This window comes from Carcharhinus amblyrhynchos, chromosome 7 (assembly GCF_965287045.1).
Source record: "Carcharhinus amblyrhynchos chromosome 7, sCarAmb.v2.hapA, whole genome shotgun sequence".
Taxonomy (NCBI): domain Eukaryota; kingdom Metazoa; phylum Chordata; class Chondrichthyes; order Carcharhiniformes; family Carcharhinidae; genus Carcharhinus; species Carcharhinus amblyrhynchos.
The window spans coordinates 1,015,913-1,028,914 of NC_137330.1; the positions used below are offsets into that span (position 1 = coordinate 1,015,913).

General features: G+C 49.9%; 1 protein-coding gene across 1 annotated transcript in view; it reads left to right on the plus strand.

Moving 5' to 3' along the window:
- Positions 1-1,253: 1,253 nt before the first annotated feature.
- Positions 1,254-13,002, plus strand: part of LOC145344704 (cytohesin-2-like) — a 31,763-nt gene continuing 20,014 nt past the window's right edge. The window contains 1 exon segment of the mRNA XM_080191810.1: positions 1,254-1,461. Within this exon segment, the coding sequence (XP_080047936.1) occupies positions 1,443-1,461 (19 nt within the window). The 5' untranslated portion in view covers positions 1,254-1,442.

Consider the following 13,002-nt stretch of genomic DNA (forward strand, 5'->3'; position numbering starts at 1 on the left):
GTGCTTTATATGCTCTGTCTGAGGCCAGAACTCTCCATTCACCTGACGAAGAGGGAAACCTCGAAAGCTTGTGAGTTTACTATCAAATGAATCGGTTGGACTAAAACCTGGTGTTGTCAGTCTTTTTACTGTGTTCACTCAGTCATTTCAGAGGGCAGTTCAGAGGCAGGTTAGGGAGATTGGCCATGGTAAATGCACGGGGATATGGCGGGGTAGGGGATGGCATGGGCCTGGGTAAGATGGAGAAAGGTGGGGACTCCGTGGGCCAAATGACCTTCTTCTGCGTTGTAGAGATTGTACGATTCTATTATCTGGGAAAAGAGATGTTTCATTTTTTGCCTTGCAGTCATCAGGTTGATCACAAGGATGTCAGCGTTGCTCTTTCGCGGTGCCATTTGTACCATTATGAAACGTCGTGATGAGTGCAAGTGGAAAAACTTCTACAAAACCAATTTTTTTGTAATATTATCTTTTTTAATAAAATCATCATCTCAATATTTAATATTCTGCATATATATTGCAGATAAATCCTATAGATATACAGGCTGTGTTTTAAAAGTGGATAAATGAGCTGTTTTAACCATTTGCAAGAAAATATCTTTTGTTCTTTTCGCCACTATTGTCCATTCTATTGTTTTAAAGGAGAGTTGCAAGTTTGCTCTCTGATTGGTGGAGAAACCTGTCAATAAAAAGATGCTGGCATACTATTGGACGCTTCACAATGTCCTCACCCACCCATTGGCTCAATGGAGGGCGGCTCATTCAGCAGAGCTGAGGCAACACGACGTCGGATTGGTTGATGTCCCACAGTGGGCGGTGCAAAGTGAATCACCAGGCGTTGATTAGTCCTCATCCACGTCCATCATGGATTCCCACTCTGTGATAGGTCAGAGGCGCGACAATCAGGAGTGTCCCGCCCCTCCATCCTCCGCGAGCGAAGTCGGAAAAGGGCTGATCCTCTGTCTCGATTGGTGCAGGCGGCCATCAATCAACTGACTTCCATGTGTATTGGGCCAATCCAATTGTCAATCACGATATCTTCCCAGCCTCCTGTCCCGCCCCGCGCTTCAGCCGTTGGGCGGGCGTTCGCGCGAGCTGAGAGGCGGGACCTAACGCAGACTATTGTCTGATTGGCGGAAGACCACGTCCATTAGGACGGACCGAAAGTGGATTGGTGGACCTAGCGCGGTGGCCGTCGGCGATTGGAGTAGAGGACTGTCCATCACCACTTTCCCCGCCCCCGGCCCCTCCTCTCCCCGCCACAGCCTCTGGTTTCGGTGGTTTCGGGGTTGCGGCCACTTGGTGGTTTCCGTTTCCAGTCTGCGGCGGGCGGCCGATCATCGGCAGATCGGAGAGCGTGGGTAGAGAGAGGGGGAGGGGACGGAGAGGAGGAACGCCTGGGCCCCGCACTGGGGAAAGGCGCCCGGGCGGCGAAGCCGGCCATGGAGGACAGCTGTCTGAGTGAGTGAGGGGGGCGGCGGCGGCGGCAGCGGGGTGGGAATGAAAATTGGGCGTGAACAATGGAGGAGGGTTTTAATCGTGACACCCATTGATTGTAATGGGGGAGGGAATTCAGAGTGACACCCATTGAGTATAATGGGGGAGAGGATTAGTGGTGACACCTATTGACTTTAATGGGGGAAGGAATTCGTGGTGACACCCATTGATTACAATGGGGTATTGGAAACAGGACTTGCTGGAAACCTTGAGCTGCTCTGGCAGCTTCTGTGCATTGTAGTCATGATGTAGAGATGCTGGCTGGGATCAGCGCAGTAAGAAGTCTCACAATACCAGGTTAAAGTCCAACAGGTTTATTTGGTAGCAAAAGCCACAAGCTTTCGAAGCGCTGCTCCTTTGTTGGTAAATGGGAGTTCGATTCACAAACAGGGCATATACAGACACAAACTCAATTTACAAAATAATGGTTGGAATGCAAGTCTTTACAGGTAATTGAGGTTTAAAGGTACAGACAACGTGAATAGCGAGAGCGTTAAGCACAAGTTAAAGGATGTGTAGTGTCTCTAGACAGTGTGACATGAACCCAAGAGGACGGCCTCAACCGGGATCGTGTGCGGAACTTGGCTGTCAGTCTCTGCTCAGTGACTCTGCGCTGTCGTGTGTCGTGAAGGCCGCCTTGGCGGGAGTTTACCTGAAGATCAGAGGCTGAATGCCGGTGACTGTTGAAGTGTTCCCCAACAGGAAGAGAACACTCCTGCCTGGTGATTGTCAGGTGGTGTTCATTCATCAGTTGTCGTAGCATCTGCATGGTCTCTCCAACGTACCATGCCTCATGGACATCCTTTCCTAAAGCGTATCAGGTGGACTGTTGGCTGAGTTGCAAATTGGCTGAGTACCTGGTGGATGGTGTTCTCACGTGAGATGGTGGCACCCGTGTTGATGATCTGGCATGCCTTGCAGAGTTTGCTATGTCAAGGTTCTGTAGTGTCATAGTCACTGTTCTCCTGGAGGCTGGGTAGTTTGCTGCAGACAATGGTCTGTTTGAGGTTGTGCGGTTGTTTGAAGGCAAGAAGTGAGTGTGTGGGGATGGCCTTGGCGAGATATTCGTCTTCACCAATGAATGTTGGAGCCTCTGGAGAAGATGTTGGAGCTTCTCTGTTCTGGGGAAGTACTGGATGACGAAGGGTACTCCGTCCGCTGTGCCCCATGTTTGTCTGCTGAGGAGATCAGTGTGGTTTTTCGCTGTGGCGCGACGGAACTATCAATCGATGAGTCCAGTGCCATATCCTGTTCTTATGAGGGCATCTTTCAGCATCTGGAGGAGTCTGTTGTGGTGGTCCTCATGTGAGCAGATCCTGTGTATACAGAGGGTTTGTCCGTAGGGATGGCTTCTTTAACATGTTTAGGGTGGAAGCTGGAGAAGTGGAGCATTGTGAGGTTATCCATGGGCTTGCGGTACAGTGAGGTGCTGAGGTGACCGTCCTTGATGGAGATGCATGTTAAAGAAGCCATCATATCGTTGCTTCAGATTGTTCACCATGAGTCCAAAGGAAAAAAAATGTCATTGATGTATCTAGTGTATAGCATTGATTGAAGGTCCTGTGTGATGAGACATCAACAAGCTCCATCCCACCATCACACTCACCGTGGACTACTCTGCAGAATTGGTTGCATTCTTGGGCACATACATCTCCATCAAGGATGATCACCTCAGCACATTTCGCCAAGGTCATCCCCACACCCCTGCTTCTTGCCTTCAAGCAACCGCACAACCTCAAAAAGACCATTGTCCACAGCAAACTACCCAGTCTTCAGGAAAACAGTGACCATGACGCCACACAAACCTGCCACACAACTTCTGCGAGACGTGCTGGATCATTGTCACGTTTGCCATCATCTCACTTGAGAACACCATCCACAAGTATACAGTACGTACACTTGCAACTCGGCCAACGTTGTCTACCTGATACGCTGCAGAAAAGGATGTCCTGAGGCATGGTATGTTGGGGAGACCATGCAGATGCTACGAAAGTGGATGAATGAACATCGCTCCACAATCACCAGGCACAAATGTTCAGCGGTCACAGGCATTTGGCCTCAGACCTTCGGGTAAGCGTTCTCCAAGGCGGCCTTGACAACACACGACAGCGCAGAGTTGCTGAGTAGAAACTGATAGCCAAGTTCTGCACACATGAGGATGGCTTCAACCAGGATCTTGAGTTCATGTCACACTATCTGTAACCCCCACGACTTGCCTGGGTTTGCAAAATCTCACTAACTGTCCTGTCTGAGACAATACACAACTCTTTAACCTGTGCTTAACCCTCTCTCTACTCATTGTCTGTACCTTTAAGACTTGATTACCTGTAAAGACCAGTGTTATAAAGTGACAGACCCATCCCCACCAGTATGTACCCCAGTGTTACACGTTGACAGACCCGTCCCCACCAGTACTGTACCACAGTGTTATTACAGTGACTGACCCGTCCGCATCAGTACTGTACCCTGGTGTTATAATCTGACAGACATGTCCCCACCCGTACAGTACCCCAGTGTTATACAGTGACTGACCTGTCTGCATCAATGAGACCAGATCTGGAATATTGCGTGCAATTATTTTGTAAATTGAGTTTGTGTCTTTTTATGCCCTGTTTGTGAACAGAATTCTCCACTTACCTGATGAAGAGGCAGTGCTCCGAAAGCTAGTGGCTTTTGCTACCAAATAAACCTGTTGGACTTTAACCTGGTGTTGTGAGACCCCCCCCTTCTATTACCCACGATCAGAAGCCTCTCTAACTCAGCCATTGCTCTTGGAGTGGGGGGCAGTAGGAGAATTCCATGCATTGACCGCTCCCCCCTCCCAAAAAAAGGAATTACTCCTCTTCGTCCTCAATGAGAGACAGACCCCCTTATTCTGAAACACTGCCCACTCTGCCTCGGCATTCTAGATGCTCTTAATATCCTGCTACTCAAACACAACCTCTTCCCCCTCAGCACCTGATGCATTTCAGTAAGGTCTGCTCTCATTCTCCTAAACTCCCAGTGGGTTCCATGCCCCAAGCTGCGCAAATATTTTGTGCTGTGATAACCAAATCCCCCAATCTGAGGAATCAGTTGAGTGAAAATTCTTTGAACAGTGTCTAACATCCTTCCTTTAAATAAGGAGGCAAATACTGCACACAATGTTCCAGATCTGGTCTCATTGATGCGGACGGGTCAGTCACTGTATAACACTGGGGTACTGTACGGATGGGGACAGGTCTGTCAGTTTATAACACTGGGGTACAGTACTGATGGGGACGTGTCTGTCGACGTGTAACACTGGGGTACAGTACTGGTAGGGATGGGTCTGTCACTTTATAACACTGGGGTACAGTACTGGTAGGGATGGGTCAGTCACTGTATAACACTGGGATACAGTACTGGTAGGGATGGGTCAGTCACTGTATAACATTGGGATACAGTACTGGTAGGGATGGGTCAGTCACTGTATAACACTGGGATACAGTACTGGTAGGGATGGGTCAGTCACTGTATACGTGAGAGTGTGATACAAGCTGATTGACTGGAGAAGGTAGATGTTCTGAGGGAAGATGTATTAGCAATGTTGAAAAGCTTGAGTGTTGATGAGTCCCCTAGGCCAGATGGGCTATCTCCTAGGATTCTTCGGGAGGCAAGAGAGGAGATTGTAGAGGCTTTGGCTTTGACCTTTGGGTCCTCACTGTCCACAGGGATAGTGCCAGAGGACTGGAGAGTGGCGAGTGTTGTTCCTCTGTTCCAGAAAGGAAATAGGAATGACCCTGGTACTTATAGGCTGGTCAGTCTTACTTTGGTGGTTGGTAAGTTAATGGAAAAGGTCCTGAGGGATATGATTTGTGACCATTTGGAAAGATGCAGCTTAATCCAGGATAGTCAACACAGATTCGTGAAGGGGAAGTCTTGCCTCACAAATTTGATTGAATTCTTTGAGGAGGTAACTAAGTGTGTGGATGAAGGTAGAGTAGTTGATGTCGTATACATGGATTTTAGTAAGGCGTTTGATAAGATTCCCCATGGTAGGCTTATGAAGAAAGTAAGGAGGTGTGGGATAGAGAGAGATTTGGCTGATTGGAAAAGTAAGTAACTGCTGTCTCATAGAAATCTCAACACCAGGTTAAAGTCCACATGGTTTATTTGTAGGAAATGCCACTAGCTTTTGGAACTGGCTGTTCCTTCGTCAGGTCGGTGGGTGTTCTGATCACAACTTTGTGATCAGAACACCCACCCGCCTGACCAAGGATCAGCCAGTTCTGAAATCTAGTGGCATTTGCTACCAAATAAACCTGTTGGACTTTAACCTGGTGTTGTGAGATTTCCTACTGTGTTTACCCCAGTCCAACGCCGGCATCTCCACATCATGTCTCACAGAAGACAGAGGGTGATGGTGGATGGAAAATTTTCAGACTGGAGACCAGTTACCAGCGGTGTACCACAGGGATCAGTGTGGGGTCCTCTGCTATTTGTGAGTTTTATCAATGACTTGAAGGAAGGGGAGCTGAAGAGTGGGTTAGTAAATTTGCTGATGACACCGAGATTGGTGGAGTAGTGGATGAAGTGGACGGCTGTTGTAGGCTGCAAAGAGACATTGATAGGATGCTGAACTGGGCCGGAAAATGGCAGATGGAGTTTAACCCTGATAAGTGCGAAGTGATTCGTTTTGGTAGGACAAATTTGAATGCGGATTACAGGGTCAACGGCAGGGTTCTGAGGAATGTGGAGGGACAGAGGGCTTCATATCCACAGATCTCTGAAGATTGCCACTCAAGTGGATAGAGCCGTGAAAAAGACCTACAGCTTGTCAGCATTTATTAACAGGGGCTTAGAGTTTAAGAGCTGTGGGGTTATGCTGCAACTGTACAGGACTTTGGTGAGACCACATTTGGAATATTGTTTGCAGTTCTGGTCACCTCACTATCAGAAGGATGTGGAAGCATTGAAGAGAGTGCAGAAGAGATTTACCAGAATACTGCCTGGTTTGGAGGTTAGGACTTATGAGGAAAGGTTGAGGGAGCTGGGGCTTTTCTCTTTGGAGCGGAGGAGGATGAGAGGTGACTTAATAGAGGTTTATAAGATGATGAGGGGGATTGATAGAGTGGGCGTACAGAGACTGTTTCCTCGGGTGGATGTAGCTATTAGCAGGGGGCATAACTATAAGGTTCATGGTGGTGATATAGGAGGGATGTCCGAAGTAGATTCTTTACTCAGAGAGTGGTTGGGGTGTGGAATGTACTGCCTGCTGTGATGGTGGAGTTGGACACTTTAGAAAATTTCAAGTGGTTATTGGATAGGCACATGGAGCACACCAGAATTATAGGGAGTGGGACAGCTTGATCTTGGTTTCAGACAAAGCTCGGCACAGCATTGAGGGCCGAAGGGCCTATACTTTGCTGTGTTTCTCATTTATGCAACACTGGGGCCGGGTCTGTCACTGTATAACACTGGGGTTCAGTACTGGTGGGGACGGGTTTTCACTGTATAACACAGGTACAGTACTGGTGGGGACAGATCAGTCACTGTATAACACAGGTACAGTACTGGTGGGGACAGATCAGTCACTGTATAACATTGGGGTACAGTACTGGTGGGGACAGATGAGTCACTGTAGAACACAGATACAGTACTGGTGGGGCCGGTTCTGTCACTGTATAACACTGGGGTACAGTACTGGTGGGGACGGATCTGTCTCTGTATAACACAGGGGTACAGTACTGGTGGGGACAGATCAGTCGCTGTATAACACTGGGGTACAGTACTGGTGGGGACAGATCAGTCGCTGTATAACATTGGGGTACACTACTGGTGGGGACGGGTCTGTCACTGTATAACACAGGTACAGTACTGGTGGGGACGGGTCTGTCACTGTATAACACTGGGGTCCAGTACTGGTGGGGACGGTCCTGCCACTGTATAACACTGGGGTACAGTACTGGTGGGGATGGGTCTGTCACTGTATAACACTGGGGTACAGTACTGGTGGGGACAGATCAGTCACTGTATAACACTGGGGTACAGTACTGGTGGGGCCGGTTCTGTCACTGTATAACACTGGGGTACAGTACTGGTGGGGCCGGTTCTGTCACTGTATAACACTGGGGTACAGTACTGGTGGGGCCAGTTCTGTCACTGTATAACACTGGGGTACAGTACTGGTGGGGACGGGTCTGTCACTGTATAACACTGGGGTACAGTACTGATGGGGATGGGTCTGTCACTGTATAACACTGGGGTACAGTACTGGTGGGGACGGGTCTGTCACTGTATAACACTGGGGTACAGTACTGGTGGGGGCAGATCAGTCACTGTATAACACTGGGGTACAATACTGGTGGGGCCGGTTCTGTCACTGTATAACACTGGGGTCCAGTACTGGTGGGGACAGATTAGTCACTGTATAACACTGGGGTACAGTACTGGTGGGGCCGGTTCTGTCACTGTATAACACTGGGGTACAGTACTGGTGGGGACAGATCAGTCGCTGTATAACACTGGGGTACAATACTGGTGGGGACGGATCTGTCTCTGTATAACCCAGATACAGTACTGGTGGGGCCGGTTCTGTCACTGTATAACACTGGGGTACAGTACTGGTGGGGACCGATCAGTCGCTGTATAACACTGGGGTACAGTACTGGTGGGGACGGATCTGTCACTGTATAACACTGGGATACAGTACTGGTGGGGACGGATCTGTCACTGTATAACACTGGGGTACAGTACTGGTGGGGCCGGTTCTGTCACTCTATAACACTGGGGTACAGTACTGGTGGGGACAGATCAGTCACTGTATAGCACTGGGATACAGTACTGGTGGGGACGGATCTGTCACTGTATAACACTGGGGTACAGTACTGGTGGGGACGGGCCTGTCACTGTATAACACTGGGGTACAGTACTGGTGGGGCCGGTTCTGTCACTGTATAACACTGAGGTGCAGTACTGGTGGGGACGGGTCTGTCACTGTATAACACTGGGGTACAGTACTGGTGGGGCCGGTTCTGTCACTGTATAACACTGAGGTACAGTACTGGTGGGGACGGGTCTGTCACTGTATAACACTGGGGTACAGTACTGGTGGGGACGGGTCTGTCACTGTATAACACTGGGGTACAGTACTGGTGGGGACAGATCAGTCACTGTATAACACTGGGGTACAGTACTGGTGGGGCCGGTTCTGTCACTGTATAACACTGGGGTACAGTACTGGTGGGGACGGGTCTGTCTCTGTATAACACTGGGGTACAGTACTGGTGGGGATGTGTCTGTCACTGTATAACATTGGGGTACACTACTGGGGGGGACGGATCTGTCACTGTATAACACAGATACTGGTGGGGCCAGTTCTGTCACTGTATAACACTGGGGTACAGTACTGGTGGGGACAGATCAGTCACTGTATAACATTGGGGTACAGTACTGGTGGGGACGGATCTGTCACTGTATAACACTGGGATACAGTACTGGTGGGGACGGATCTGTCACTGTATAACACTGGGGTACAGTACTGGTGGGGCCGGTTCTGTCACTGTATAACACTGGGGTACAGTACTGGTGGGGACGGGCCTGTCACTGTATAACACTGGGGTACAGTACTGGTGGGGACGGGTCTGTCGCTGTATAACACTGGGGTACAGTACTGGTGGGGATGGGTCTGTCACTGTATAACATTGGGGTACACTACTGGGGGGGCGGATCTGTCTCTGTATAACACAGATACAGTACTGGTGGGGCCGGTTCTGTCACTGTATAACACTGGGGTCCAGTACTGGTGGGGACGGGTCTGTCACTGTATAACACTGGGGTACAGTACTGGTGGGGACGGGTCTGTCACTGTATAACACTGGGGTACAGTACTGGTGGGGATGGGTCTGTCACTGTATAACATTGGGGTACACTACCGGGGGGGACGGATCTGTCACTGTATAACACAGATACAGTACTGGTGGGGCCGGTTCTGTCACTGTATAACACTGGGGTACAGTACTGGTGGGGACAGATCAGTCACTGTATAACATTGGGGTACAGTACTGGTGGGGACGGGTCTGTCACTGTATAACACTGGGGTACAGTACTGGTGGGGATGTGTCTGTCACTGTATAACACTGGGGTACAGTACTAGTGGGGACAGATCAGTCACTGTATAACACTGGGGTACTGTACTGGTGCGGCCGGTTCTGTCACTGTATAACACTGGGGTACAGTACTGGTGGGGACGGGTCTGTCACTGTATACACTGGGGTACAGTACTGGTGGGGACAGATCAGTCACTGTACAACACTGGGGTACAGTACTGGTGGGGCCGGTTCTGTCACTGTATAACACTGGGGTACAGCACTGGTGGGGACGGGTCTGTCGCTGTATAACACTGGGGTACAGTACTGGTGGGGATGTGTCTGTCACTGTATAACATTGGGGTACACTACTGGGGGGGACGGATCTGTCTCTGTATAACACTGGGGTACAGTACTGGTGGGGCCGGTTCTGTCACTGTATAACACTGGGGTACAGTACTGGAGGGGACAAATCAGTCACTGTATAACATTGGGGTACAGTACTGGTGGGGCCGGTTCTGTATAACACTGGGGTACAGTACTGGTGGGGACAGATCAGTCGCTGTATAACACTGGGGTACAGTACTGGTGGGGACGGGTCTGTCACTGTATAACACTGGGGTACAGTACTGGTGGGGATGGGTCTGTCACTGTATAACATTGGGGTACAATACTGGTGGGGACGGATCTGTCTCTGTATAACCCAGATACAGTACTGGTGGGGACGGGTCTGTCACTGTATAACACTGGGGTACAGTACTGGTGGGGACAGATCAGTCGCTGTATAACACTGGGGTACAGTACTGGTGGGGACGGGTCTGTCACTGTATAACACTGGGGTACATTACTGGTGGGGACGGGTCTGTCACTGTATAACACTGGGGTACAGTACTGGTGGGGACGGGTCTGTCACTGTATAACACAGGTACAGTACTGGTGGGGACAGAGCAGTCACTGTATAACATTGGGGTACAGTACTGGTGGGGACGGGTCTGTCACAGTATAACACTGGGGTACAGTACTGGTGGGGATGGGTCTGTCGCTGTATAACACTGGGGTACCGTACTGATGTGGATGGGTCTGTCTCTGTATAACACTGGGGTACAGTACTGGTGGGGATGGGTCTGTCACTGTATAACACTGGGGTACAGTACTGGTGGGGCCGGTTCTGTCACTGTATAACACTGGGGTACAGTACTGGTGGGGACGGGTCTGTCACTGGGGTACAATACTGGTGGGGACGGATCTGTCTCTGTATAACCCAGATACAGTACTGGTGGGGCCGGTTCTGTCACTGTATAACACTGGGGTACAGTACTGGTGGGGACAGATCAGTCGCTGTATAACACTGGGGTACAGTACTGGTGGGGACGGGTCTGTCACTGTATAACACTGGGGTACAGTACTGGTGGGGACGGATCTGTCACTGTATAACACTGGGGTACAGTACTGGTGGGGCCGGTTCTGTCACTCTATAACACTGGGGTACAGTACTGGTGGGGACAGATCAGTCACTGTATAACACTGGGATACAGTACTGGTGGGGACGGATCTGTCACTGTATAACACTGGGGTACAGTACTGGTGGGGACGGGCCTGTCACTGTATAACACTGGGGTACAGTACTGGTGGGGCCGGTTCTGTCACTGTATAACACTGGGGTACAGTACTGGTGGGGCCGGTTCTGTCACTGTATAACACTGAGGTACAGTACTGGTGGGGACGGGTCTGTCACTGTATAACACTGGGGTACAGTACTGGTGGGGACGGGTCTGTCACTGTATAACACTGGGGTACAGTACTGGTGGGGACAGATCAGTCACTGTATAACACTGGGGTACAGTACTGGTGGGGCCGGTTCTGTCACTGTATAACACTGGGGTACAGTACTGGTGGGGACGGGTCTGTCTCTGTATAACACTGGGGTACAGTACTGGTGGGGATGTGTCTGTCACTGTATAACATTGGGGTACACTACTGGGGGGGACGGATCTGTCACTGTATAACACAGATACAGTACTGGTGGGGCCAGTTCTGTCACTGTATAACACTGGGGTACACTACTGGGGGGGACGGATCTGTCACTGTGTAACATTGGGGTACAGTACTGGTGGGGACGGATCTGTCACTGTATAACACTGGGATACAGTACTGGTGGGGACGGATCTGTCACTGTATAACACTGGGGTACAGTACTGGTGGGGCCGGTTCTGTCACTGTATAACACTGGGGTACAGTACTGGTGGGGACAGATCAGTCACTGTATAACATTGGGATACAGTACTGGTGGGGACGGATCTGTCACTGTATAACACTGGGGTACAGTACTGGTGGGGACGGGCCTGTCACTGTATAACACTGGGGTACAGTACTGGTGGGGACGGGTCTGTCGCTGTATAACACTGGGGTACCGTACTGATGTGGATGGGTCTGTCTCTGTATAACACTGGGGTACAGTACTGGTGGGGATGGGTCTGTCACTGTATAACACTGGGGTACAGTACTGGTGGGGATGGGTCTGTCACTGTGTAACACTGGGGCACAATACTGATGGGGACGGGTCTGTCTCTGTATAATGCTGGGGTACAGTACTGATGGGGATGGGTCTGTCACTATAACATTGGGGTACAGTACTGATGGGGACGGGTCTGTCACTGTATAACACTGGGGTACAGTACTGGTGGAGACGGGTCTGTCTCTGTATAACGCTGGGGTACAGTACTGATGGGGTCGGGTCTATCATTATAGGACACTGGGATACAATATACAGTAACAGGAGTACAGAATATATTGCTAATGGAAGGACTCTTGGTAGTGTTGACGAGCAGAGAGATCTCGGTGTACATGTGCGTAGGTCCCTGAAAGTTGGCACCCAGGTTGATAAGCTTGTTAGGAAGGCATACGGTGTGTTCGCTTTTATTGGTAGAGGGATTGAATTTCGGAGCCATGAGGTCATGTTGCAACTGTGCAAAACTCTGGTGCGGCCGCACTTGGAGTATTGCGTACAGTTCTGGTCGCCGCATTATAAGAAAGATGTGGAGGAATTGGAAAGGGTGCAGAGGAGATTTACCAGGATGTTGCCTGGTATGGTGGGAAGGTCTTATGAGGAAAGGCTGAGGGACTTGAGGTTGTTTTCGTTAGAAAGAAGAAGGTTGAGAGGTGACCTAATTGAGGCATACAAGATGATCAGAGGGTTAGATAGGGTGGACAGTGAGAGCCTTTTTCCTTGGATGGTGACAGCTAACATGAGGGGACATAGCTTTAAATTAAGGGGTGGTAATTATAGGACGGATGTCTGAGTTAGGTTCTTTACTCAGAGGGTAGTAAGGAATGCCCTGCCTGCAGTTGTTGTGGACTCGCCAACTTTAAGGGCGTTCAAATGGTCAGTGGATAGGCATATGGATAACATTGGAATAGTTTAGGTTAGAGGGTCATTAGATTGGTTCCACTGGTCGGC